Raw genomic sequence first — 26,703 nt, 5'->3', positions numbered from 1 at the left:
TTGAACGGACTGGACCAATTCGCATGGACCCTTTCGTACATAGGGCTGAAGTCGCTTTGCAGAAAGCACAAACATTCTTCTTCATCAACCATTGCATAGTTTGCAGTATCTATGATATGGTATTCAATTCATGTTCACAATCAAGGATGGAAATCTTTTCCGGGCTAATAGTAACAAACGAAGAAAATTTCATATAGTATAGTATAAGAGTGGAGATTAGCTGAAGTTTAACTTGGTAAAGGTTCCAGCCCTGCAAACATCTAAACCAGGCCTGATACTGAAGCAAATATAAGAAAGCAAATCTTTTAGTATCCTGTCTTTGATGGTTCAGGAAATTACACCAATCTCAACATATTTCAGCTAATGGAATAACCAGTGACGGAGGGATGTAGGGATAAATGGGTCCGACGACCTCACTTCATTCTGAAATCTCATAAATTTAGGCTTATAATTTTTGTAATTTACATGTCTTATGGGGGCAAATATGCTTTATAAAATTGAAATTTTATTTTTAATGGTGTCAAAATTGTAAAACTCACGTAAAATTAATACAAATACATCAAATGTAGGGCGTAAAAACAAAAAAATGATCTAAATTACTATGTCTCATTTAACTAAAATATTTTATAATTTGGTTTTCACTTGGTGAATAATAAAAAGTCAATAAAAACGTCAAAAAAAAAAAAAATCAGACGACCTTCAACAGTATACCAGCTAATATATACACATTTTTACCATATGAATTTACCCCCACTTGGAAAAATGTCTAGCTCCGTCAGCGAGAATAACTAAGTGTAAACACTCATAACGGGACATATAGAATCATCCCGATCATAAAGATTAGAATAAAAATATTCCATACTTAAGCATTCGGAGTGCTCGTCAAGTACTTAACCACACAATCTGCGGGCCTTGGAAACGTTAGTAACAGCTTCGTTACATCTAGTTGATGGTCTGTGGAGAGCCAATAAGAAGCTTCAATGGTTAGGCTCTCAAGAACACCAGCGTACTTCAGAAAAAGTTTAACCGCATTTAGCTCCTCTGGCTGCCCCTCAAAAACTTTGAATATGATTGATTTCAGGCGTGGTAGCGAAGATTTAGGATCAAGTTCCCAACATTCATCATACTCTTCTTCAGGGATGTCAATCCTCTACAGCAATCAAAGCAAAATTTCAGCAAAATTCAAAACCACAAAAGAATTATATAGTTAGTCAGGCTAACACAAAACAATCTACTTATATGCTTATAAAGATGGCCAAATGGGTACGAAAAAGAAGAGAATCAAAGCCTAGTAACTTTTGAAGGAGATGCCAAGTGAACTGAATACCAATGCTAATAAAAAAGATATCGTTTTATTATATTGGGTGGAAAGAGGAGAGTGACTTACCTGACCAAAGACAATTGATTTTAGATTAGGCAAGATCTGGATAAACCTGAAAAATCTTCTCACAGTATCCACGTTTAAGCTCCACAAAATTAATTTTGAACGAACTTCTAGATGTGTCAAATTGTTAAATGGAGGCAAATTGGTCAAGAGGATATCCGCCTTACTTTATACCTAATCATAAGAAAAGTAAAGTTGTATAAGATTCAGAATAACCATATCACAATAATGTTAATACTACAGAAATAGCATACTGATTAAATTCACAACAACATAATCGTCTAAAGCTTTTCAAAAAGCTTTGCATACCAGAAATGAGTAGGTACATACTTTGAGGAGCGTGGCACTTGAAAGCTTTTCGAAAAGCTTGACAAATACTTTTCCCAGGTAATCGTATTCCTCGTCATCATCTATGTAAAAGTCAACAACGGCCTCAACTAGTGACTGAAAGCTATTGAGGGCAAAGTCTGGCGGTAGTTTTCCTCTGTAGGTTATAGTCAATAGATCAGGAGCAGAAATCTCCACCGAAGAATTATTAAGGAGGCGGTAGGAACTAATGGACAAGTGCTTCAGTGCGGGATTCACAATGCATAACCCTTCAGATATTGAACAATAAGACAAACTCAACTCTTCAAGGATGGGGCAATTAGAAAAGAAATTTCTCGAATTCTTATTCACAAAACTAAGACCGTTGAGCCGAAGTATCTTGAGCTTTGGAAAAGAAATTGAATATGGAATTTTGAACTCAGTTTTAATATAGAACCCCAAATCCAGTAGTGTCCATGAATTACAAGTAATAAATGATAGAGGAAATATAGATGATGGGTTTAAAGATTTCACAAATAGACCAAATTCTTCAACTTTACGCTTCATGATAGTAGTGATCCATCTATTAACTCGAGATTCATCAAAAGACTCATCTATACCAAGATAGAACTTCTGGATATTAGGCTTGTCATGAATGAATAGTGCCGTGTCCAGAAAATTCATGAACGTTTGCATCTTTATTTTTTTTTAGTACAATTCAGAGATCCCCGCCAGTTACGAAAATCAAGAATAGGAATAGAATTGGTACAAACTTACATCTTTTAGATAAAATGCAGGTAGACATAGCACATTTGGTTGGAAGGAAAGAAAGAATGTGATGAATTATTTCATCAAGTAAATTACTTATCTTATCCTCGCCCACATCACTGTTGCGCAAAATTTTGCGGTGTTTCTTCTTGCTTTCTCGCACCATCATTCCAATTTCGTGAATAAAAGAAAGAGTAATAAATGTCAATCAATATAAAAAATAAGATGAGCACTAATTAATTTTTCTTTGAAAAATCCTAAGATTACTCCTTACTGGCTAAACACAGTCGAATATAATCGGAAGAAACAGAATACCGATGCTAACATGCCAAAATTAAGCTACGGTGATATGCATGGACATAGTTTTGCATGAAAACCCTAATTAAAAGCAAACCACACCTTTAAATCCTTAAAATGAACAAAAATATGAATAAACTGGCCATGCGGCCAAGCATGCTACCACGTGATGAACAGTTTCCTCATTCCACACCTACGATTCCCAATTCGATGGTTTCGGTCTTTTTTTCATAAACCCTAGATTTTCTAAGATTTCTTTATACCATTCCCTCTAAATATTTTCTAAGGTCTAGAGACTGAAGATAGTATTTCTGCAGACATGGAAGCAGGGAAGATGAACCCATTAGATCTAAATTATAATAAGCTCTTTTCTAAGAATGATAAAGATTATGAATCTACAGTGGTTCCAGAGACACAAATACCATCATCATCATCGTCATCATCAAGTGGTCAGGTTTTTAAAGATATGTGTAAAAATCTTTCTGAGTATGAAATCAAAGACAAGATCTCTAGAACCAAGACTAGTCTCGCAATGATAGCACAATGCCTTCCCGACAGAGGTGCTAAGCTTAAGGAGAATCTTAAAATCCTTGAAGCAGAACAGGAGCGTAGACATGATAAAGAGGTTTGTTTTTTGATTTCTCTAGCTTAAATTTCATTATGATGATTTCTGAACCGTTGGTTTTTCATTTTCATGCACGCGAACTGTTTGATAAAAAGAATATCATAGTTTTTTCACTGTTTAGGAGTTTTCATAGAAAGATTAGTGCGTATCTTCCTATATACTGACTCCCAAGCCAATTTAATTCAATTTAATTGCTCAGGAAAAGCCTATTGGAGCCATGGTGTGGAAGAAACTCAAAATATTGCACACCAGCAATATAGGTGTGGGAGATGATAAGATAATTAATTTACCTGATGACCTAATTCATCACATTCTTTCTTTCCTTCCTACCAAATGTGCTATGTCTACCTGAATTTTATCTAAAAAATGGAAGTATGTAGCTAATTCTATCCCTATTCTTGATTGTCGTAACTGGCGAGCAGATGCTAGAGAAGACAGAGAGCTGGAAACCAAATGGTTCATTAATTTTTTGGGCATAATATTTTATCTTCATGAGAAGCGTAATATTCAGAAATTCTATCTCGAGTGGGACTTCCTTTTGGATGAATCCCAAGTGTATAAATGGATCATTATTGTTATAAAGCATAAAGTCAAAGAACTTTTTCAGAGATTCTGGACATCCTTTACGTTGCCTCTATCGTTTTTTACTTGTGATTCGTTGACAGTGTTGGACTTAGATAGTGTAAGATTAAATGTTCTAAATACTGTTTTTTTTCCAAGGCTCAAGTAACTTCGGCTAACAACTATAAATTTTGTGGATGGGATCTCGACCAACAAACTGCTGCGCAACTGCCCCATCCTCGAAGAATTAGGTTTGATATTCTGTGGTGGTTTCAAATCTGAAGATTTATGCATTGAAATCTTGCCCTGAAGAAATTGCACATTCAATCATGTTATTTTAGAGAGTCTACAGTGAAGATATGTGGACCTAATATGACGACCATTCGTTATGGAGGAGAACTACCAGCAGACTTTTTTTCCGACAGCTTGTTGTCACTAGTTGAGGCAGATATTTACATATCTAACTACAAGGACTTCTCAGCCAAAACATTTGTCCTAGTTAAGCTTTTTGAGGCGCTTTCTAATGTAAAGATTCTTAAAATGTCTGGTCCCTCCTTTCTGGTATGCCTAAATATTCAAATGTTCTCGATGATTCTGTTATCATATATTTACTTAGTATGGCGCTTTTGTAGTTTCGGTTTTATTGTGTTATGGTTTCTATGACTCATGCACTGGTATGCCTCATTTTTCTTTTTTTTTTTTTTTTTTTTTTTTTTTTTTTTTTTTGCGATTATTAGGTCCTAAGTCAGGTGGATATCCTCTTATCGGATTTGCCAGTGTTTAACAATTTGATCCATCTGGAAGTAAGTTCACAATTTGATTGCGGGGGTGTTGGTTCAGATTCTCTTTCGACTTCGAGAATATTGTTCAGGATTCTCCAGCTCTCGCTTAACCTAGAAACAATTGTCTTTGCTAAGGCAAGGCACTCACCTCTTACCTCCCAATTTAATAAAATGATTTCTTTTTAAGCATTGCTATTCATTTCCCTGATGAAAGTTGGTGTTTCCTTATGTGGTAAAACTGTTCATTTGGATAGTAGAACGTCTGTGTCTTCAACTTCTCTTCTCCTTTGCAAGTCACTAGGATTTTCTCAACTTTATTTGTAAATTTATTGATCGTGTTCGTGTTGGCATCACCACTCGGTTTTGTTGTTGTGTCATATTTTGCTTAACTTTTTCTTTAACTTCTTCTGTAGAACATTTACTGCTGAAGCGGCAAAGAAAATGAAGACCATTGGTCACTTGAGCCTAAGTGTTCACTACCACACCTCAGGTCTGTCAAACTCTGTTGTTTTAATGGGATGCGGGAGGAGTTAGATGCGATAAAACACCTTTTAAAGTATGCTGGAGTTCTTGAAACGTTGAACATTATAGCGTCCCCACCTCTCTCTAGAGACTATGAGGCACAAACCAAAGCAATGAGGCAGTTACTAACATTTCCTAAACCCATAAACTGTGTGATTAATTTCTTGCGGAGTTCTGCAAACATTTAACAGGTACCTTCAATTTATCAGTGTTTTTAAAATTTTTAGGTTCATTTCTTAAGTTTCCGTATCAATTTTGAAGTATGACTAAATATTCATTGTCTGGAATTGGAACAATGATACAAATCCCAGAACCATGAAAAGTTGGGTATATTATAATTAATCTGTTTTATTCTCCTAATTTCACTTCTCATTTTTTGTGTCATTACTTGTAACTGAATGCCAGGTTTCATTCCTCTGACGAGGAACTGAATTTTTCTCCTACAACTGTCATTTGTATTAACAAAACTACTGAGAACTGATTTTTTTTTCATTAATTCTAGCCCCATACAGTTTTGAATTTCCATTGGAGCGGAGCTGATAGAATTACTTAGATCCTGGCCTCTCATTCATACTTCTAGTATGTAGGTAAAGTGTTATTATCTTTCATATCCCTGCCGCGCACTACTCTTTGGAACATATGGCCTGAAAGAAATCATAGAGTTTACGACGAGAAACTAAGAACAGTTTGGGAAGTTTCATCCGCTAAACCTCAGCTCTTGTCATAGGTTAAAATTGCACAACCTAGATAAAGTCTCATTAATTAATACAAATCCATAGACATATATATTTATACACATTTCTGATTTCTCTAATCTACTGAACTAACCCCAATTGGTTTGGCTCTGTTATCATCTCCATTGAAAGATGTACACTATTATCATCAAATCCTAAACCCTCAATTTTTTATCATTACAATGTGATTAGAGCTTACTCAAATTAAGCAATTCACTTAGGAAACAGAGGCACCTCATAATGAAAAGAGGGAAAGCCGGTTTGCTACAGTTGACAGGTGCATGAATAAAAAATATTGCAGTGTAATTTAAATGATAATTGGTGGAGATCTTCCCATGATATAAGTCTTTAGCTGTCCAAGTATAAATTAAGAATTGGAAAATCATGGAGTTCTGTTGAACAACTGGTTGTGACCTTCTCTGAGAAACTAGAGAGTCTAGGCATTAACATGCGTATCATTGTATTTATAGTCCAAATAATACCTCTGTTTCACAAAAGGTGTAGCAGGGAATGACCAACAATCAATATCCTCACAAGTGCAGTTTATGCTGTACATCAATCAAAGCAAAAGTTCAGCTTAGTACGCGTACAGCACAGAAACAGAACTGAGCAGTGATGCAAATAAAGATAATGAAAGCCAAGTGAGATTATGCCTAGTGACTTGCGCTCAAAGATGAAATCGAGTGATTGTAAACCGTTTGACGTTTTAGAATCTAAACCAACAGTACCACTTCTCAATGAGAAAACTGACTACTAGTGATTCCAGTGCTTCTAGATTAAGCGATTGACGTTCTACAAAGTTGTACAAAATAAGGAACATTTACCAAAGAGTTTCGAATTGTGGGTCCGACAAGAAAACCATACATAACCAGTGGAAATTACCCCGATTTGGCGCCTGACCCAGTTTAAATACCACGTATGGATTCGGCCGGCGCGCGATAGATATTTCAACTAACGGGTCCCACGTCAAATAGCTATGTAGTTTCAGCTCGCGGGTTAGTAAGCAAGAATGTCACCAAATTGTTTCTGTCGGAAATCATGCCATGGGATTCTGGTTCTACTCAAAATTCCTTTTCCAAATAGGAATCCACGTACAAATTAGTATCCCAGAAGGAAATTTATTAATATCCTACAAGGACACTAATAAGTATGTCTATCTTTATATATGGACCATCAATGGCACACAATAGCATTCTAATTGCGCCAAATCCTGATTGAGAGGGCGAGAGACTGACTGATTCACTAGTATCGCACTTGAGTTTTTCTATCATTCTTGATTCATTGAGTTTATTATTCCGCAAGAGAGAAAGAAAGAAAGCATGAGTCAATTACGAGCACCACCTGGTTATCGCTTCAAGCCAAGTGATGAAGTGATCATAAAATACTATTTGATTCCGAAGATTGAAGGAAAACCTCTTCCAAGTGATCATATTTATGAGACTATAGAACTTTATGGAAAAGAGGCGCAGGCCTTGGAGAAAACCTTCCATCAGGGTAAAGAATGGTACAAACTACGTGCGTCTTATGATGAAAATTTTGATGATTCCTTGTTTTTCTTTACTAGGTTGAAGAAAAAGTGGGACAACCGTAGTAGGATAAGTAGAATCGCCGGAGGTGGAACGTGGACAGAGGATAATAAAGGTAATATACGATAACTTCCGGTTCTCGGTAATAATTTGTCAATCCAATATTCTCTTTATATGTTTCTAACATGCATGCAAAACTACTGCAATATGGGCAATGTTCTTCTTTAGTTTTCTATAATGCACACTATTTGTTTCATGAATTAGTCCCCTGCAAAAACCAAACAAGCCTATCTTGGTATTTAATCCCTTTTTGCAATATTCTTTATATTTTTGAACATGCATGCACATAACAATATTCTTTAAGGGCGCGATTCACTAAGAACAACTCAATACCACCCTATCCTTCTCCGAAGGAGTATATATATAAATATAATTCTTGTTTAGTTATAAAATAAAGACTAATCAAGATTTGGATTTTTGATGTTATAGGTAAAATAATCTATACAGACTCATCATATAAAATAAAGAAGACGCCTTTTACATGCACTGATAATGCTGTTAAGGGTCCGAAAAAGAAGATGACGACACTAACATCCGACGGAAATAGCGTTACTTGGAACATGGACGAGTACTCAATCCTAAAAGGTGAAGAAGTGTTAGATTATGTGATTGTTAAGATTAGAAGGAAACTAGGCAAGAAAGAATGCTCATCATCAGCATCATCAAAGCAAGCATTGTCACCATCAAAGCAAGCATCCTCATCTAATAATAATCAGCTGGTGACCAATAAAGCTGTAGACTTTGCAGTTAAAGGAGGCAAAAATGATTTTGGAGTTCATGGAAGGGTACCGGAACTACCATCATCCGCTAAAGTCAGTCGTATGCAATATCAACTTCCAATTGGTCAATGTTATGTAAATACTAATTATAACCATACGGCATGGGACAATGGCGCGGGTGGCAGGGGTTTACAACACCGCCAGAATTCAAGTATTTCCGTCGATAATGTTGTACCAGCTGCTGAAGATAGTCATCTGAAATATCAACCATCCTCATCAGCTGCAACAGTTCAATCTATTTCCTCTTCATCGGTACCTCAAGATGTCGTGTTTTCAACTCAGCAACCAATGCAGTCATTTGGTTATCCTATGTACTACGGTTTTCCCGGTTATCAAGTTCTACCTTTAGTTGCTGGTACTTGTTATCAGTATCCGTTTCTGTCAGGTTACCAACATAAAACAGTAGTACCACCACGAATTACTGATGACCAACATGAACAAAAGAACTCGGATAACGCTGCTGCTCAAAACCATAACCAGGAGGGTGCTGATGACGCACAGAGGGCAATTCTTGAGAAAGAAAATTTCCGTGGAGGATTTTTTTAACTTTTCAGAAATATTTTATTCAGTACAGATAAAATTTTACTTTTTCTTTTTTCTTTTTGATAAAAAAAATACAGATTAAATTGAATAAAAACATACATTTTTTATATAAAAATAGAGTTTTTTCGAGCGACGTGATTAACCGGAGCTTCTGGTTGATTATGGCCCCGCCATTCTAAATTTCAGTCAATAAAATTTCAAGAAAATCTTTTGGGCCCACGAAATATTATTTAACCAATCACATTTTTTGAAAATAATTACTTAAAATTACTAAATCTTATTAATTTAGGAAACATAACAAAATAAATATAAACAACTTCAACATTACCAAAATAAAATAAAATTACATCATGATAAGATTAAATAAAATTAAATATGCAATTTGCATCATAATATCATCATAAAATTGGATCAATCATATGAATAATAATAAAAAAGAAAATCCAATGTCCAATATCCGTTTACAGTTTTTGTGATAAAATTTGCCTAATACAACTCCAAACTTCGGGTAAAAGAAAATAATTGCAATAACACTTTCAGTTATTATTAAAAGAAGATACAAATTTATGTGGATGATTAAAATAAAATACCTGATTTGTGGATGTCGCACATGAATCAAGAAATCTTCTTTCGAGGGTTTACAAAAGGCTTTGTTGATCAAGTACAGATAAAAATAATACAACATCACTAGGAGTAAAAGATTTGCAGAGAGGAAAAAAGAAAAAAAAAAGAATCGTATACGAAACAGAACCAAAAAAAAAAATGAGTGGAATACAAATTAGGCTAAAGATACTCAAACCCACAAATTAGGAAAGAGGTTTTGTCAATTTTATCAGGAAAAATGAAATTTCGGCAAGTTGCATATTTTGAGTAAAATAGAATAATAAGTATAGCATTTTCTTATTCTTATTCCTAGATGTCTAAGATATTTTCATATAAAATATTTGTTTCGCCAATTAAATGACTATCCAAAAATATTGTTCATCCTTTAGGAAAAAGAATTTATTAGAAGAGTGAAAAGATATTTAATATTTTTCTGCCCAAAAATATTTGCAACCACTAAATCTGCATATCCAGAAATATGTATCTATAGAAATTTTGATATACCATTTCTAAACTTGATTGATATATACTACTTCTAAAAGACAATTTTGTTTTTTATGGAATTTTTGTCGCTTTGGTACCTCTATATAAAGCACCCGCGGGGAAGAAAAATCCAGAAATTGACACGTTCTTATACTTTTTATGATTCTTTTGTTCTTTTTCTTGGGATTTAGGATTTTTTTATCTAATCCATTCTTCGGATATAGGGTTTTTTTGATCTAATCTACTTTCGTTATTCGTTTTGAAGGTATCCTCGATCGCACAGCTATTGTAGTTGTATGTTGTACCGGCGCATAAGTCAAACAATTTCAATATATAAATTCACTAAATATTTTTGTACATCGAGAATCATAACTTTTTTTGATTAGCAGGTTTAAATGATGCATAAACAAGGCTCATTATCGTTTATGTAAATTCTCGCTGCTTCACTCCTATTGCTATATCAGAAAATAAAGGTTTGTTCGATCTCAATTCTGATCATGTTCAATAATTATTTTTTTTTGTTTATGTACATTTTTTGGTCAAGTAATCAATTATATTACATGAAAAAGTTGTTGAAATTGCACTAGTGGTGGTGTACTTTCTGCCGACTCTGGTGAGACAGGAAGAAAACAATATTATTGTCATGTAACTTGCAGGGTTACCCCCTGTTTCTTTTATTAAAAAAAAAGTGGTGTACTTTCTTTTGTAATTGAAATGTTCTTTGCTACACCTATTATATATTTTCATGGATAGCCAAACATATTTTTGGTTACTCTTTTCCGTTTTTTCCTACGGAAACCACGAGAGGGATCTCTGAGATCGTTTCAAATGTTCCATAAAAGACGGGACAACTATTCATTGTCCACCCTGCTGTTGTTTTTTTTGTAGTTTTTAGTCTTTCCATTAATTTGTTCTCATCAAATCATTACCAATAATGCGTCGGTGGATCAATTTCAGTTTATTTTTTATGAAAAAAATGCACATTTTGTTCATGTAAAATTTTTTTCTTTTTCTTTATTTACTAATTCAATGGAGATATTCACCCGCAGTCTTAAACTATTTATGTTGTTTGATTATTTTTGAGAAACTTAAGGAACACTGAGATGGGTTTTTAAGGTAATGTGTGCTAACTTGAAGTCTTAAATCAAAGATACGGTACTCTTCTGTATCTCTTTCAGTCTTTAATGTAGTATTTATTGAATAACCTATACGTTTTAAATAGAGTGGACAAAGAATAGAACATGATTTTCGAATGTCACTTTGAACTTGAAGTATTAGATCTATGTTGATGATATTTAGTATTATTCCTATTTAATGAGACAGATTAAATCTTCAAGTATCGATCTCTTTTTTTATGGAAGCTCTGTAAATATTTAGTATTCCTTTAATTGAGAATCCGTCCTTATGTAATTTTCTTCTTTTGTTTTCCTTTATTTTTTTTTTGTTAATGTTAATACCTATGGTAGTTTACTTCTCTAAATTCTTCTTCTTAATTTAATTCACTCTTTAATAAGAAAAAAAGGTGTATTCGTAATATAGACCACAAGAATGCGCTTTCCTATGACCATTACTTAACACAGACAAAAAAAAGAATGAAGCAACAGGTTAAATCCATGAATGTTCTCCCAGTAAGTTTGTATCACAACACTTTGTTCCTTGCAGCATATCTAGCTGATGCATACACTAACTATTTGCCGATGTGGCACTAGATAATGTGAAACGGCCCTTGACACATCTCATTCTCAGACATTCAATGGCTTTAGAAATTTGCAGGCTGCGTTTGTTATCTGTTTAGCAGGTATGCTTAGTAGTACTTTTTTGTGGGGGTCCTGATAGATTGTTTCAAGAAAAAAAATATTCGAAAAGCATGAAGCATTCGGTTAATCTGTCTCATTAAATCTTTGTATAGGGTTTATTGTATGCCCTCGATAATCTGGTGTGTGGTAGTGAAAATTATTTTACCCTAATATTATTCTTTCTGATGAAATGCAGAAATGGCATCAAAGAAGAACAACATACAACAACAGGATTTTGGAGATTGAGTATACATATATTCAAGAGAAAATCAGTGTGCATATTTTCTTGAAAAAGTACAACTGTGAATTGGTTCATCTGTGTTGCTATATTACTTTATAGGTGGGATGCTTCATTTTTTTCAGTAAGGGGAGTATCGACCTTAACTAAAGCATCTATTGATACAGTACAGTTCTTAAGTTCTGTAGTTTGCGAATACTGAAATACTGGTACTAATTTTAATTTATTGACATCCTATTATATTATAGGTGGGATACTTCATTTTTCCACTAAGTTAGAGTATCCAACCTAACTGTCATGGTCTCAATCAAAACATCTACTGAAAGGTGTGTATGAGTGTCTTAGGCTCTGTGGTTGCTGGAAAATGCGAAGGAGCGAACTGGACCATGGTGTGGTTGCTGCTGGATATGGATCATATAATAATATGGTGGTCCATATTGGTCTTGTGAGAAACTCATTGGAAAAAAAACAAAAATGTAAATGTACAAATTTCCTCAAACACAATTATATATCATTTTTTAGATTAATAGAGCCGAATTAATTATCTTCGTATGTATTGAGGCTCACATTCACTGTAACACAATTACGTGCAACATTGAATTATCTCCGAGTCTGGGTCTGATTTAAGTACAAAATACGTAAAAGGCTTGCTTCCTCAATGTCTTTGTTCTTTTGTAACGCATGGAAGCTAATACTCAGTAGTGTCTTAAACATGAGTTACAACAGAAATGACATCCCTTGATCGCAAATAGTTGGCACCACTTTTGCTTATTATGATCTTTAGTAGTGTAGTGAGAAAAATGACATCTCTTAATCGAAAATTTCAAATGCAGTAGATATCTTTAATCTACAAGAGCTAGCTAAGATGCTTCTTTTACTAGGAGTACTACATACTACACCTCAGTTCCTTTGCATTTTAAATTACTCTTCCCCGAATATGAAATCTATTTTGAACTTTGAACGGATGAGCATATTGCATACTCTTTCAACGAATAAAAATTAAATTTTAAAATCAAAGTAATTATTTACTGATCATTCAAGCATAATACGCTTTGAGCCATTTGTCGTTGATTATGCATCCTTCCACTCCTCTATAAATAGCCAAGACATGGCGTGATCAAAATGTAAGAATTTCAATATGTTATCAAAAATCATGCAAATGCTTTTATGTGGCAGCTCAATTGAAGTTTGGACCATTCAACACCACAAATTTAAAGCAAAATTTTTTAATGCAGGCTTCTGTATTAGTAGTAGCCTAAAGCTGCCCCAAATTATATATTGCGCCAACAAAGGTATAATTTCTGAATTGTTGGGATATATTAACTATGTTGATTATTGTTTTTCTGTATAAAGATGAAGTAAGATAAAGTAATTGGTTTATTTTCTTGTGATAGATTTCCAAGTACCATCTATTTTTACTTGGTTGGAGGACTGGAAATGATTTCTTCTCTCCTCTATGTGACCCTCACACTAATAGGGCATTATATGATGGGATATGAATTTACTAATGGTTCCGGAAGAAATAACGCAGATCCTACTAACTAATTAAAAAGGTGGTTGAAAAAACTAATTAAAAAATTGGATTTTTTATGGCGTTGCAGTTTGGGTTGCACGAACACTGCATTTTCTGCGTTGTGTCCACGTCCGACTCGCCTCGGACACGGGATGCGTGTGGGACGCTGATACGACGCGTGTCCGACTCAACAATGTGCACGTCCGGTTTGGACGCACTGATCACTTGGGTTTGAAGTTTTTTTTTTTGTCATTTTCATTTAAAATTTCTTCCTTTATTTTTACTATTATTAACTAAATAAAGAAATACAAATATTGAGATCAATCATTTAGGTCTTTATTAGGATTTTGTAATTGAAAATGGCATCACCTACACCTGTGGTTGGGCATGTGTTTTTTTTAAGAATGCATTTTGGTTGTGCCTTGTGTTTGATAGTGATTGATTGTTTGACCTTCGGTGTGTATAAAAAAGCGATCTCTTTTTTTTTTTTGAAATTTATACACATGTAGCATGATTTTAATTTTTAGGATCGAAAAACTTGACTTCATTTACAGAAAAATTGGATTTTTTGACGCAAAAATAATCATTAGATAACAATCTATTTTACCTACCGATTATATTCTGCAATTTTGGTTTCAATCAATTTTTTGATTTCAAACAATCAAATCCTAATTTTGGATCACAACTACTATCATTAATCGGTTTTGTTTGTCTAACTCGAGTTTTCTTTTTTAATGATCTGAATTTCAACTTTAAGATTAATGAATTTTGAGTGTTAATTTTAAATAATTAATCCTAATATTTGTTTGGTTTTAAGAAAAATCAAAACGATGAATTTCTTTTCCAGTCGGTACAATAAAAAAGGAGAAGAGGAATGCTATGATTACAAAAATAAAGGATATAACTTTAAATTTAGTATAAAGAAAAAGGAGAATATTACAATTCATATTTTTAAGTAGCCATTTGTTTAAAGGGTGGGTATAAAAAAATCGTCCTTAAAATGTATTTAGGTCCCTTAAAAATGCCAGGTTTATAACAAGACCATTAACTATCAAATACATGTATATCGAATCAAACCCCATTAATTTCATTGTAATCCTATATATGTTAGCAATTTACACGGTTCTTCTTTTCTAGGATGTTTATTAAATGGGTCTCACAATGTAAAGGAACATCCCCACCATAAAGATCACACAATTGGTTAATATCATTCATGTGATTTTGGATTGTGTCCACGCCTGTATTGCCTATATATTGCAGCTCAAAAAATCAAAAGGTTATTAAGAAAACTTTGCAAATATTCTTTTGAAGTTTTGTTCGATATGGCGGTGCTTAGGACTGTTGATAGTAAGGCTGTGTTTTATAATAAAGAAAGAAAACACCATGAAATAAGTTTTCCGAGAGAGGCAAGGAAAAGCTCTCTATTAAATTAAGTTTAAAACATATTTCAGACCACGCTTTTTTCTACAATAAATTTTTGACCAAACGACGGAAAAATACGTTGTTTCCATGGAAATAATGACCGATTCCAAGAAATTAACTCCTATCAATCAGTGGCTAGGATGAAATCCATCGATGGAGAATATTCATTTGCAATGTTTACTCGATTTTGATATCACTTTTTCCTTGACTAAATGTATTACATTTGGCGATGAAAAAGAGGATGTCTAAAAATGTTAAGAAGAAGTTCATTTTCATTGCATTGTCTCTTAAATTTGTTTTAGCCTTTTTTTGGTTCATTTGATTTTGATACACACCAACCTAGATATTTGGCTATTGATTTGTTGTTTATAAGAGAAGTTCGTTAATCATTTTTTAAATATTTTTCATAACAAGTTGTTGATATCTCATAAGCAAGAAGCAGACCCGTGCATCGCACGAGTGATAAACTAGTATATTCAAATGTGTGATTATTGGAAATGTGTGATTATTGGAATTTTTCAAGTTGATGCTGGTGGTGAGTGAAGTTAGAAATTCATCGTGAATACAGGATATGGGTGTGGGTGACGGGAACAGTTAAGGTAGAATTGGCTGTATAGGGTCAGCTTCACCTTAATTAAAAAGTCAAAGTAACAGTTTATATAACAGTCTCCGTTAGTCGACGACCCAAACGCATCAAATACATGTTCTACGATCCAGATTCTAATTAGACAATAAAGTTACGAGTCTTTTACAAAATATCTCTAGATTTTTTATCAGGTCTGAATGTATTCAAATAAGAAGATTTATCTCAATTGGGAGAATGGATTCTTATTGTTGTGATAAACGATAATTTTAACAGAAGTTGCTGATTTTTCTGTCTAATGATTGATGAGTGCCAAATATTGTATATATTTGTCCCTTTTTGTTGGCATTTAACTCATCTTTTGATCATTAATTCTACATTTTATCCCATATTCTGTATTTTCATTGTTTTCAAGAATAAATATTTTTCTTACTTAATTTTGCATTTTTAGGTAATAAATAAAGTCTGGATGACTTGCGGAGCAGAAAAGTAGTGAAAAGCCGGGAGAAATCACGCAAGGAAGCCGCGAAGAATGGTGCGCACAACCTCATTTTCTACACACAAAAACGCCTCTGTTTTCAGCCATCAGATCAGTTCTCAGAAGCATCCGATGGTCGCTCCTTCATAGATCATCAAAATCTGAAGTCTCTGCCAAGCACCACAGCGCTGAAATTCCAAGCCTTCAGATTAGATGGTAGTTGAATCCAACGGTCGCTCCCTTGATGTTCATCAAATCCCGATACTTCCGCCTTACACTACAACACCTAACCCCATCTAGAGCCGTTAACTTCGTTGTATCAAAAAATCTGACGGTCGCTACCAGCCTCTTCAGGAGGAACCATCCGATCCACCTACCAACTTCACATCCCACGGCCCATCTCGTGAAACATCATCTCTTGATGAAACCGACTCACACCAGAACATCCCATACCCTAAAAAACCCATCGAGAACTACCCATTCCATTTCTCTCCTTCTCTTTCTTTTCCTTCTCCTTCACCCGACAGTTGCAGAGCTCTGCAACTCGAGCTCCTTCCTCTCTTCCTTGTCGCAACAGCCACCACACCACACCGTACATCACCACCCCATCCCAAGTTTCTCCCTTGTCTCGTTTTTAGCATCAAACTAGGTGCTACAAGCTAGAACAGTGAGAAGCTAGGGTTACACAATCGAAAGAGGGGACAAAACTTGAAGAGACAGGAGCAGAAGAAGAAGATAAAGCGTGGGTTAGACGCAAATCAACAGAAATCAGTGAGTAATTTTGGGAATTTGAGAAAACCCTAATTTCAATTTAGGGTTTCGAAAATTTAGGGTTTGTTGTAAACTATAAATATGGATGTTGTTGCTACTGTTAGGGGTGTTCTTGGACTAGCCAAGTAACCACCCAATTTGGGTTAGGTTTAAATCTTTAGGGTTTAGTTTAATTTTAATGTTCAATTTCAGTTACAAATGAATCACTGTTAATGTTTATATTTGTTGTTTAAATGTCTGTTAGTATACTGTTTAGGGTAATGAATCATGTTAGTGCCATGTTTAGCTCAACTGTTGTTTTTAATTCATTGTCAAGAAGTGATGGAATGCTAGGTTAGAGCTTTGAAGCATTGATTTGATTGAGTAATGGAAGAAATCAGTGCTCATAGCAAGCTGATTATCTTGCCATTCCATTTTTGTATGCTTAACTCTCTTGCATTGTTGTGATTGAGCAATGGGAGGAATTAGTGCTCATAGCAAGCTAATTCTCCTCCCATTCCATTGGTATGCCTAGAGCCACTGCTACTACTTGCATTGTTATCACTGTTAGTTTCACCATCTTCCCTGCCTTAGGCTAATTGCCTTTGTGTCACTCTCACTTTGTTCCATTTTGTTCACTGTTTTGTTACTCATTACCTTGTTTACACTGTTTTCTTCACTGCCTTGTGCTGCTGCTACTTCTTTTCTTGTTACTTCCCTTGGCTTGCTGCAACTCTGTTGCTGTGCACTTGCCTCTGCCTTGCTGTGCACTTGCCTCTGCCTTGCTGTTCTTGCTGCTACTACTTGCATTGCCTTGTGCTGCAGCTGCCTTTTCCTCCCTTCTCCTGCATCTGAGTTTCTGCAGCTGTTGCTGCCACTCCACTTCCCTTGCAGCTGTCTGCTACCCTGCTGCTGCTGCTTCCTCTCCAATTCTCAATTCACAGTCACTGTTAGCCCAAGGCCCAAAAGACCAAAAGCCCAGGTTTAATCCCAAGCTCAGTTCACTACACTGAGCCCAAGCCTAAGTTCAAGGCAAAGCCTAGTTCACTGCTAGGACAAAAGGTCAAGCCCAGTCCATTATAACTGTTAGTTCAAAAACTCTGAGCCCAAAGCATCAGTTCACATTACAGAGCCCAATTCATTCAAAGGGCATTCAAACCCATTAGTACTCAAAGCCCAATCTAAGCCAAAAGGCTTCATAGCCCAATAGCAACTTGAACCCAAAATAGCTAGAACATTCCAAAACACACCCAGTCTCTGTGGATCGACCCGTACTTGCACGAGCTACAACTGACGACCGTGCACTTGCGGTATTACTGTAGGCCCGCGTTTTATTACGCTTAATTTTATACACGTTCCCGGGCCCACCAAGTTTTTGGCGCCTTTGCCGGGGATAATTTTTAGGACCTTTTAGAAGCCTACCAATGATGCCGTAGGCTTGTAGCCTACACAAAGACAATTGTTTCCATACAGGTTAAAATAGGTTTCCCTACAGGATAAAGTAGGCTCAAAGTGTGTAGGAACAGCACATATGGGAAAGTATAAGGCGTGCCGTGGGTTGTGGTATATGTTCTGTTCAGTTATGGTTCTTTTCTTAAGTCCTTTTTGATGTTCGAACCCCTAGAACTTTGATTGTACAATCTTTAGTTTGATCAAGATGTAAATCTGAGAGATCTTTATGTCTACTGAAGTACGAAGTTGCGTTAAACAGCGTTAAACACAAAGATAATTTAAACATAAAAATAATTTGGTTGGGAAAGCCAAAGTACATGGTGAAATAACAACCTGAAACCATTGAAAGCTCCCTTTGTGGGCGACGGAAAAACTCAGAATGCAACAGGTGCTTGTTAGTTATTGAAGACTAATTATTATTTTCTAAAGTTAGCCGTGGTTATTTAGGGAAGGGGTTTCCTAAAACGGCTAGAATTCTTGGTGGCCAAGTTTGTAACCTATATAGATAGGTAATTAGGCCTTGTAGAGTTGTATTGTGTAGAAAACGATTAAGAGATCGGTGAGAGATTTCTTGTATAGATTTTAGGGCTAAAGCTAGGGTTTCGTGGTGAGAGCATATTGGTGAGGAACAAGAGACAAGGTTATCTTCTCGGGTAATTGTTAAGGTGTAACCAAGGGGTAGCTGGGATTCACACGACGTTGTAATCGTTTTTCTTCATAGTGGATTTGAGTTGGTGAGGCTCAAAGTGGACGTAGACAATATATACACGTTGTATGTATTGGTCGAACCACTATAAATCTTGTGTCTTGTGAGTTGATTTATCTTTCTCGTATTTTCATAGTTGCCTGTGCTTGGTTTACTTATTATTCATCATAATATCTCAAGATCCGTTATTCCGCGGTTGTCAGTGATTCCCTAAGAAAATCCTGACAACTGGTATCATTGCTCGGGTTAGAGATTTAGGGTTTATCGTAGTACGATTGGAGTGGGAGTTATGGGTGATAATAACGAAAGTACGGTATCTAGAGTTAAAGGTTTTAATGGGAAGAACTTTGCGTTTTGGAAGTCTCAGATGGAAGACTACCTATATGAGAAAGACCTTGCTGATCCATTAGGTCAAGTTACGAAAAAGGGAGCACGCAAAGACGATGAATGGACAACTCTTGATCGCAAGTGTGTATCCGTTATCCGTAGATGTCTAACGGAGGAAGTCTACAATAATGTACAAGAGAAAACTAGTACGAAGGATCTTATGGATAAACTCGAAAAGTTGTATCAAATGTCATCAGCCTCGGGGAAGATTATGTTGTGTGAACAACTATTCAATCTGAAGATGCAAGAAGGCGAAACGATTTCAGCACATCTTGGGAAGTTTAAATAGATTATTTCTCATCTTTCAAAAGTTAGTATTACTTTTGATGATGAAGTTCAAGCTTTACGGTTGTTGTCGTCATTACCAGAGAGTTGGGAGACTGCAAGGACAACCATTAGCAATTCCGTAGGGAGCGAGAAGTTCAAGGTTGATGATGTGCAGCAAAGGTTGACCGCAGACGAGGAAATAATAATAAAACGAGGTTATGGTTGTAGTACTTCAAGCTCGGCCTTAAGTTTGCAGGAAGAAGATAGAGGAAGGAAATCAAATAGGAGAAACCAAAACAAATCTAGATGGAAGTCTAGAGGGAGATCTCAATCTCGGCCCAGAGGTGTTGTTGAGTGTTGGGCGTGTAAGAAAGTAGGACACTACAAGCGCGATTGTCCGGAAAACGAAGGTGCAAATAATGGTGGAAACAAAGGTAATCAAGAGGAGGTCAACGTAGTTGCAGCTGCGGAACCAGTGAAGGTCCTTTTTGATAACAAAAAGGTGATTACGGAAGGTTTTCTACTACTCTCTGAGGACAAGCAAGATGAATCTTGGATTATAGACTCGGGAGCTTCTTTCCATGAAACGGGTGATAAGAGTATTATGATCTCTTATAAAGAAGGATATTATGGAAAAGTATTCTTAGGTGACGGTGAATCATGCGACACCATTGGTTTGGGTGATGTGATCTTTAAAGTCAACGGTTCGACATGGAAATTGAAGGATGTACGACACGTTCCAAATTTGAAGAAGAACTTGGTGTATGTGGGCCAAGTTTGTGATGATAACTGTGAAGTTGTGATTACAAAGATAATTTAAATATAAAGATAATTTGATTGGGAAAGACAAAGTACATGGTGAAATAACAACCTGAAACCATTGATAGCTCCCTTTGTGGGCGACGGAATAACTCAGAATGTAACAGGTGCTTGTTAGTTATTGAAGACTAATTATTATTTTCTAAAGTTAGCCGTGGTTATTTAGGGAAGGGGTTTCCTAAAACGTCTAGAATTCTTGGTGTCCAAGTTTGTAACCTATATAGATAGGTAATTAGGCCTTGTAGAGTTGCATTGTGTAGAAAACGATTAAGAGATCGGTGAGAGATTTCTTGTATAGCTTTTAGGTCTAAAGCTAGGGTTTTGTGGTGAGAGCATATTGGTGAGGAAAAAGAGACAAGGTTATCGTCTCGGGTAAATTTTAAGGTGTAACCAAGGGTTTGCTGGGATTCACACGACGTTGTAATCGTTTTTCTTCATAGTGGATTTAAGTTTGTGCGGCTCAAAGTGGACGTAGACAATATATACACGTTGTATGTATTGGTCGAACCACTATAAACCTTGTGTCTTGTGAGTTGATTTATCTTTCTCGTATTTTCATAGTTGCTTGTGCTTGGTTTACTTATTATTCATCATAATATCTCAAGATTCGTTATTCCACGGTTGTCAGTGATTCCCTAAGAAAATCCTGACAACTGGTATCAGAGCTCGGGTTAGAGCTTTAGGGTTTATCGTAGTACGATTGGAGTGGGAGTTATGGGTGATAATAACGAAAGTACGGCAGCTAGAGTTAAAGTTTTTAATGGTAAGAACTTTGCGTTTTGGAACTCTCTGATGGAATACTACATATATATGAAAGACCTTGCTGATCCATTGGGTGGAGTTACGAAAAAGGGAGCATGCAAAGACGATGAATGGACAACTCTTGATCGAAAGTGTGTAGCCGTTATCCGTAGATGTATAACGGAGGAAGTATACAATAATGTACAAGAGAAAACTAGTACGAAGGATCTTAAGGATAAATTCGAAAAGTTGTATCAAAAGTCATCAACCTCGGGGAAGATTATGTTGTGTGAACAACTATTCAATCTGAAGATGCAAGAAGGCGAAGCGATTTCAGCACATCTTGGTAGTTTAAATCGATTATTTCTCATCTTTCAAAAGTTAGTATTACTTTTGATGATGAAGTTCAAGCTTTACGGTTGTTGTCGTCATTACCAGAGAGTTGGGAGACTGCAAGGACAACCGTTAGCAATTCCGGAGGGAGCGAGAAGTTGATGCTTGATGATGTACAACAAAGGTTGATCGCTGAAGAGGAAAGAAGAATAGAACGAGGTTATGGTTCTAGTACTTCAAGCTCGGTCTTAAGTTTGCGGGAAGAAGATAAAGGAATGAGCTCAAATAGGAGAAACAACAACAAATCTAGATGGAAGTCTAGAGGGAGATCTCAATCTCGTCCTAGAGGTGTTGTTGAATGTTGGGCGTGTAAGAAAGTAGGACACTACAAGCGCGATTGTCTGGAAAACGAAGGTGCAAATAATGGTGGAAACAAAGGTAATCAAGAAGAGTCAACGTAGTTGCAGCTGCGGAACTGGTGAAGGTCCTTTTTGATAACAAGAAGGTGATTACGGAAGGTTTTCTACTACTCTCTGAGGACAAGCAAGATGAATCTTGGATTATAGACTCGAGAGCTTCTTTCCATGAAACGGGTGATAAGAGTATTATGATCTCTTATAAAGAAGGATATTATGGAAAATTATTCTTAGGTGACGGTGAATCATGCGACATCATTGGTTTGGGTGATGTGATCTTGAAAGTCAACGGTTCGACATGGAAATTGAAGGATGTACGACACGTTCAAAATTTGAAGAAGAACTTGTTGTCTGTGGGCCAAGTTTGTGATGATGACTGTGAAGTTGTGATTACAAAACACAATTGGAAAGTGAAGAAAGGAGCTATGGTATTATCTCGTGGAGTTAGAGTCAGTAATATATACTGGACTTCAAATAGAACTACTTTTGTAGTGGCTAGTAGTGGTGAAGACACTAACTTATGACATAGAAGATTAGGGAACATGAAGATTATATGTTAGGTAGGATATCTACCTAAGGTTGATCGCTGAAGAGGAAAGAAGAATAGAAAAAGGTTATGGTTCTAGTACTTCAAGCTCGGCCTTAAGTTTGCCGTAAGAAGATAGAGGCAGTAGTTCAAATAGGAGGAAAAACAACAAATCTAGATGGAAGTCTAGAGGGAAGTCTAGAGGGAGATCTCAATCTCGGCCTAGAGATGTTGTTGAGTGTTGGGCGTGTAAGAAAGTAGGACACTACAAGCACGATTTTCCGGAAAACGAAGGTGCAAATAATGGTGGAAACAAAGGTAATCAAGAAGAGTCAACGTAGTTGCAGCTGCGGAACTGGTGAAGGTCCTTTTTGATAACAAGAAGGTGATTACGGAAGGTTTTCTACTACTCTCTGAGGACAAGCAAGATGAGTCTTGGATTATAGACTCGGGAGCTTCTTTCCATGAAACGGGTGATAAGAGTATTATGATCTCTTATAAAGAAGGATACTATGGCCAAGTATTCTTAGGTGACGGTGAATCATGCGACATCATTGGTTTGGGTGATGTGATCTTGAAAGTCAACGGTTCGACATGGAAATTGAAGGATGTACGACACGTTCCAAATTTGAAGAAGAACTTGGTTTCTGTGGGCCAAGTTTTTGATGATGACTGTGAAGTTGTGCTTACAAAACACAATTGGAAAGTGAAGAAAGGAGCTATGGTATTAGCTCGTGGAGTTAGAGTCGGTAATATATGCCGGACTTCAGATGGAACTACTTTTGCAGTGGCTAGTAGTGGTGAAGACACTAACTTATTGCATAGAAGATTAAGGCACATGAGTGAGAAGAACATGAAGATTCTATGTTCGGGAGGATATCTACTTAAGGTGAAGTCTGTTGATATGAGTTTTTGTGAAAATTGTGTTCTTGGAAAGCAAAAACGGGTTAGTTTCAGCAGAGGCGGCAGAGCCTTGAGAAGTGAGAAACTTGATTTGGTTCATACTGATGTATGGGGACCAATTGATGTTTCATCTCACAGTGAGTTCCAATATTATGTCACCTTTATTGATGATCACTCAAGGAATGTGTGGCTTTACTTCATGAAGAATAAGTTCGAGGTGTACGAATTGTTTAAGAAGTGGAAATATTTGGTTGAAACATAAACTGGTCTGAAGTTGAAGTGTCTAAGGTCACATAACGGTGGTGAGTATGACAAAACAGAATTCTTACAGTTATGTGCTACAAATGGAATTCGTTTGGAGAGGACAGTTCCAAGGACGCCATAGGAGAATGGAGTAGCAGAACATCTGAATTGGACATTGAATGCACGTGCTAGGTGCATGAGGTTGCAGTCTGGTTTTCCCGAGACCTTCTGGGCACATGCAACAAAGACAGATGCTTATCTAATTAATAGAACACCTAGTAGTCCATTAGATATGAAGATACCAGAGGAGGTTTGTACCGGAAAAAAGGTAAATCTTTCATATTTGGAATTTTTGGTTGTGTTGGTTATGTTCACCTTATTCCCAGTGAGAGGTCTAACATAGGTGCTCAAGCAAAGAAGTGTATATTTCTTGGTTACGGAAATGACGCTTTTGGGTATAAACTTTGGGACTACAAGGGTCAAAAAGTGATTAGAAGTAGAGACGTCACTTTTAATGAGAATGAGATGTACAAGGATGGGAATAAGACACAAGTTGAAGATGTCGGATCAAGCAACTTTGATAAGGAGTTATATATCGATATTGATGATGTTTCTGGAAAAAGTGTGGTACAAGAAGAGCACGATGTTGCTGATTGCGGAGAAGTACAAGAAGGGACTTCTGCTGCAGAGGGAGTTACTCCTATAGTTCCACAAGAAGTACGAAGATCATCAAGAACTCCAAAACCAAACCCAAGGTATGCCCTGAATTATCTATTACTTATGGATGGAGGTGAACCTGAAGATATTAAAGAAGCACTAGCGGCTAATGATTCAGGGAAGTGGCAACTTGCTATGGAAGTTGAGATGAATTCACTTGAGGAAAATGTCACTTGGGTGTTAGTAAAATTACCAAGAGGTAAGAAGGCGTTGCATAACAAGTGCGCTTATCGGATGAAGTCTGAAGAAAATGAAGAAATTCGCTACAAGGCGAGGTTGGTTGTGAAAGGTTTCCAGCAAAAACCTGGTGTTGACACTAGTAGAAAAGTGACATTCACTAACAATTCAAGCTTTTATAAGGTAACAGTTCATAAATCACCTGTTACTAAATGTAAGGTTGTTAAATAATGGTAACAGTTTTTGTAAGAACTGTTACATGGTATAATCTAGGTTATACACTATAACAGTTTTTATAAAAAGTGTTACTATATACCCGTGTTACTGTAACAGATTTAATATGTTACCATATTTGACATTACCGTCACATTTATTTAGACCAACTGTTACTATATACCCATGCTACTGTAACACATGTAAACTAATACTGTTACAGAAATAATACAGTAACAGGTTTTAACTGTCACCGAACATCATTTTTTTACTAGTGTGATTACAACGAGATATTTTATCCAGTTGTGAAGATGACTACTATTCGAGTAGTGTTAAGTCTAGTGGCTTCTGAAGATCTCTACCTTGAATAGTTGGATGTAAAGACAGATTTTCTTCATGGTGACATAGATGAAGAAATTTACATGAAGCAGCCAGGATTCATAGTAAAAGGCAAGGAAGAGATGGTGTGCAAGCTAAAGAAGAGTTTGTATGGTTTAAAACAAGCCCCGAGACAGTGGTACAAGAAGTTTGATAAATTCATGCATAGAGGTGGTTACTCACGGTGTAATGCAGATCATTGGTGTTACTTCAAAAGGTGCGGTTTTGACTACATCATATTATTACTGTATGTGGATGATATGTTGGTTGCCGGAACATCTCTACAAGAAGTTGAGAATTTGAAGAAACAATTAGCAAGTGAGTTTGCTATGAAAGATCTTTGTGAAGTAAAGCAGATTCTTGGTATGAGGATCATAAGAGACAAAGCTAAGGGTGTACTTATGCTTAGTCAGGCTGAATATATTGAACAAGTGTTGAAAAGGTTCAAAATGGAGAATGCTAAACCAGTTATCCACTTGGAAGTCAAATTCGTCTTTCAAGTATGCAGTGTGGGAAGACAGATGAAGAAAAGGAGTACATGGCTAACGTACCATATTCTTCGGTTTTTGGGAGTCTAATGTATGCTATGGTGTGCACGAGACCGGATATTGCATATGCAGTGGGAGTAGTGAGTAGATATGCAAGCGACCCAAGAAAATAACATTGGGAAGCTGTGAAATGGATTCTCAGGTATTTGAGAGGTAACACAAACGTACCATTGTGTTACGGAAGAGGTGGTTCTATCTTGAGGGGTTATGTGGATGCAGACTTCGCAGGTGATGTAGATAAAAGGCGAAGTACGACCGGTTATGTTTATACTATGGGGTCAGCTGCAGTGAGTTGGAACCAACGGTTACAGAAGTTGGTAACATTGTCTACTACGGAAGCGGAGTAATTAGCAGTAACAGAAGCGATCAAGGAGATGATTTGGTTACGAGGTTTGTTAGATGAGTTGGGAAAAGAACAACGAGATAGTTTTCTGTTTGGCGACAGTCAAAGAGCTACACATTTATCCAAGAACTCTGCCTATCATGCTAGGACGGAGCATATAGATATTCGTTATCATTTCATTAGGGATCTCTTAGAAGAATGGGAGTTTAATCTCGATAATATTCTTGATTCGAAGAATCCGACGGATATGTTTACCAAGGGAGTTACATCAGACAAGCTAAATCTCTGCAAGAATTTAGTTAGTCTCTCAGAATGAGGATCTGGGATGGGAGCCGCACTGACATGAAAATGTTTTAGCACCGTCAATCCAAAGTCGAAGAAAAGGAGAATTGAATCTTATAAATGAGTCTTCAAAGTGGGAGATTGTTAGTTATTGAAGACTAATTATTATTTCCTAAAGTTAGCCATGGTTATTTAGGGAAGGGGTTTCCTAAAACGTCTAGAATTCTTGGTGTCCAAGTTTGTAACCTATATAGATAGGTAATTAGGCCTTGTAGAGTTGTATTGTGTAGAAAACGATTAAGAGATCGGTGAGAGATTTCTTGTATAGCTTTTAGGGCTAAAGATAGGGTTTAGTGGTGAGAGTATATTGGTGAGGAACAAGAGACAAGGTTATCGTCTCGGGTAATTGCTAAGGTGTAACCAAGGGTTTGCTGGGATTCACACGACGTTGTAATCGTTTTTCTTCATAGTAGATTTGAGTTGGTGCGGCTCAAAGTGG

The 26,703-nt window shown here is 36.3% G+C and overlaps 2 protein-coding genes across 2 annotated transcripts; one reads left to right on the top strand and one right to left on the bottom strand.

Annotated features, from left to right (window-relative positions):
* Window positions 1–862: 862 nt before the first annotated feature.
* Window positions 863–2,374, bottom strand: LOC113294064 (F-box protein At4g22280-like). Its single transcript, XM_026542489.1, has 2 exons — window positions 1,715–2,374; window positions 863–1,150 (listed from the first exon to the last, which is right to left on the bottom strand). The coding sequence occupies exons 1-2, from the start codon at window positions 2,372–2,374 to the stop codon at window positions 863–865; spliced, it is 948 nt and encodes a 315-aa protein (XP_026398274.1).
* A 700-nt stretch (window positions 2,375–3,074) lies between these two features.
* Window positions 3,075–3,875, top strand: LOC113294063. The gene is made up of 2 exons (XM_026542488.1): window positions 3,075–3,380; window positions 3,580–3,875. The coding sequence occupies exons 1-2, from the start codon at window positions 3,075–3,077 to the stop codon at window positions 3,730–3,732; spliced, it is 459 nt and encodes a 152-aa protein (XP_026398273.1). The 3' UTR covers window positions 3,733–3,875.
* The last annotated feature ends 22,828 nt before the right edge of the window (window positions 3,876–26,703 follow it).

The sequence above is a fragment of the Papaver somniferum genome, chromosome 7 (assembly GCF_003573695.1).
Source record: "Papaver somniferum cultivar HN1 chromosome 7, ASM357369v1, whole genome shotgun sequence".
NCBI lineage: Eukaryota > Viridiplantae > Streptophyta > Magnoliopsida > Ranunculales > Papaveraceae > Papaver > Papaver somniferum.
This window is presented reverse-complemented; position numbering and strand designations above follow the sequence as displayed.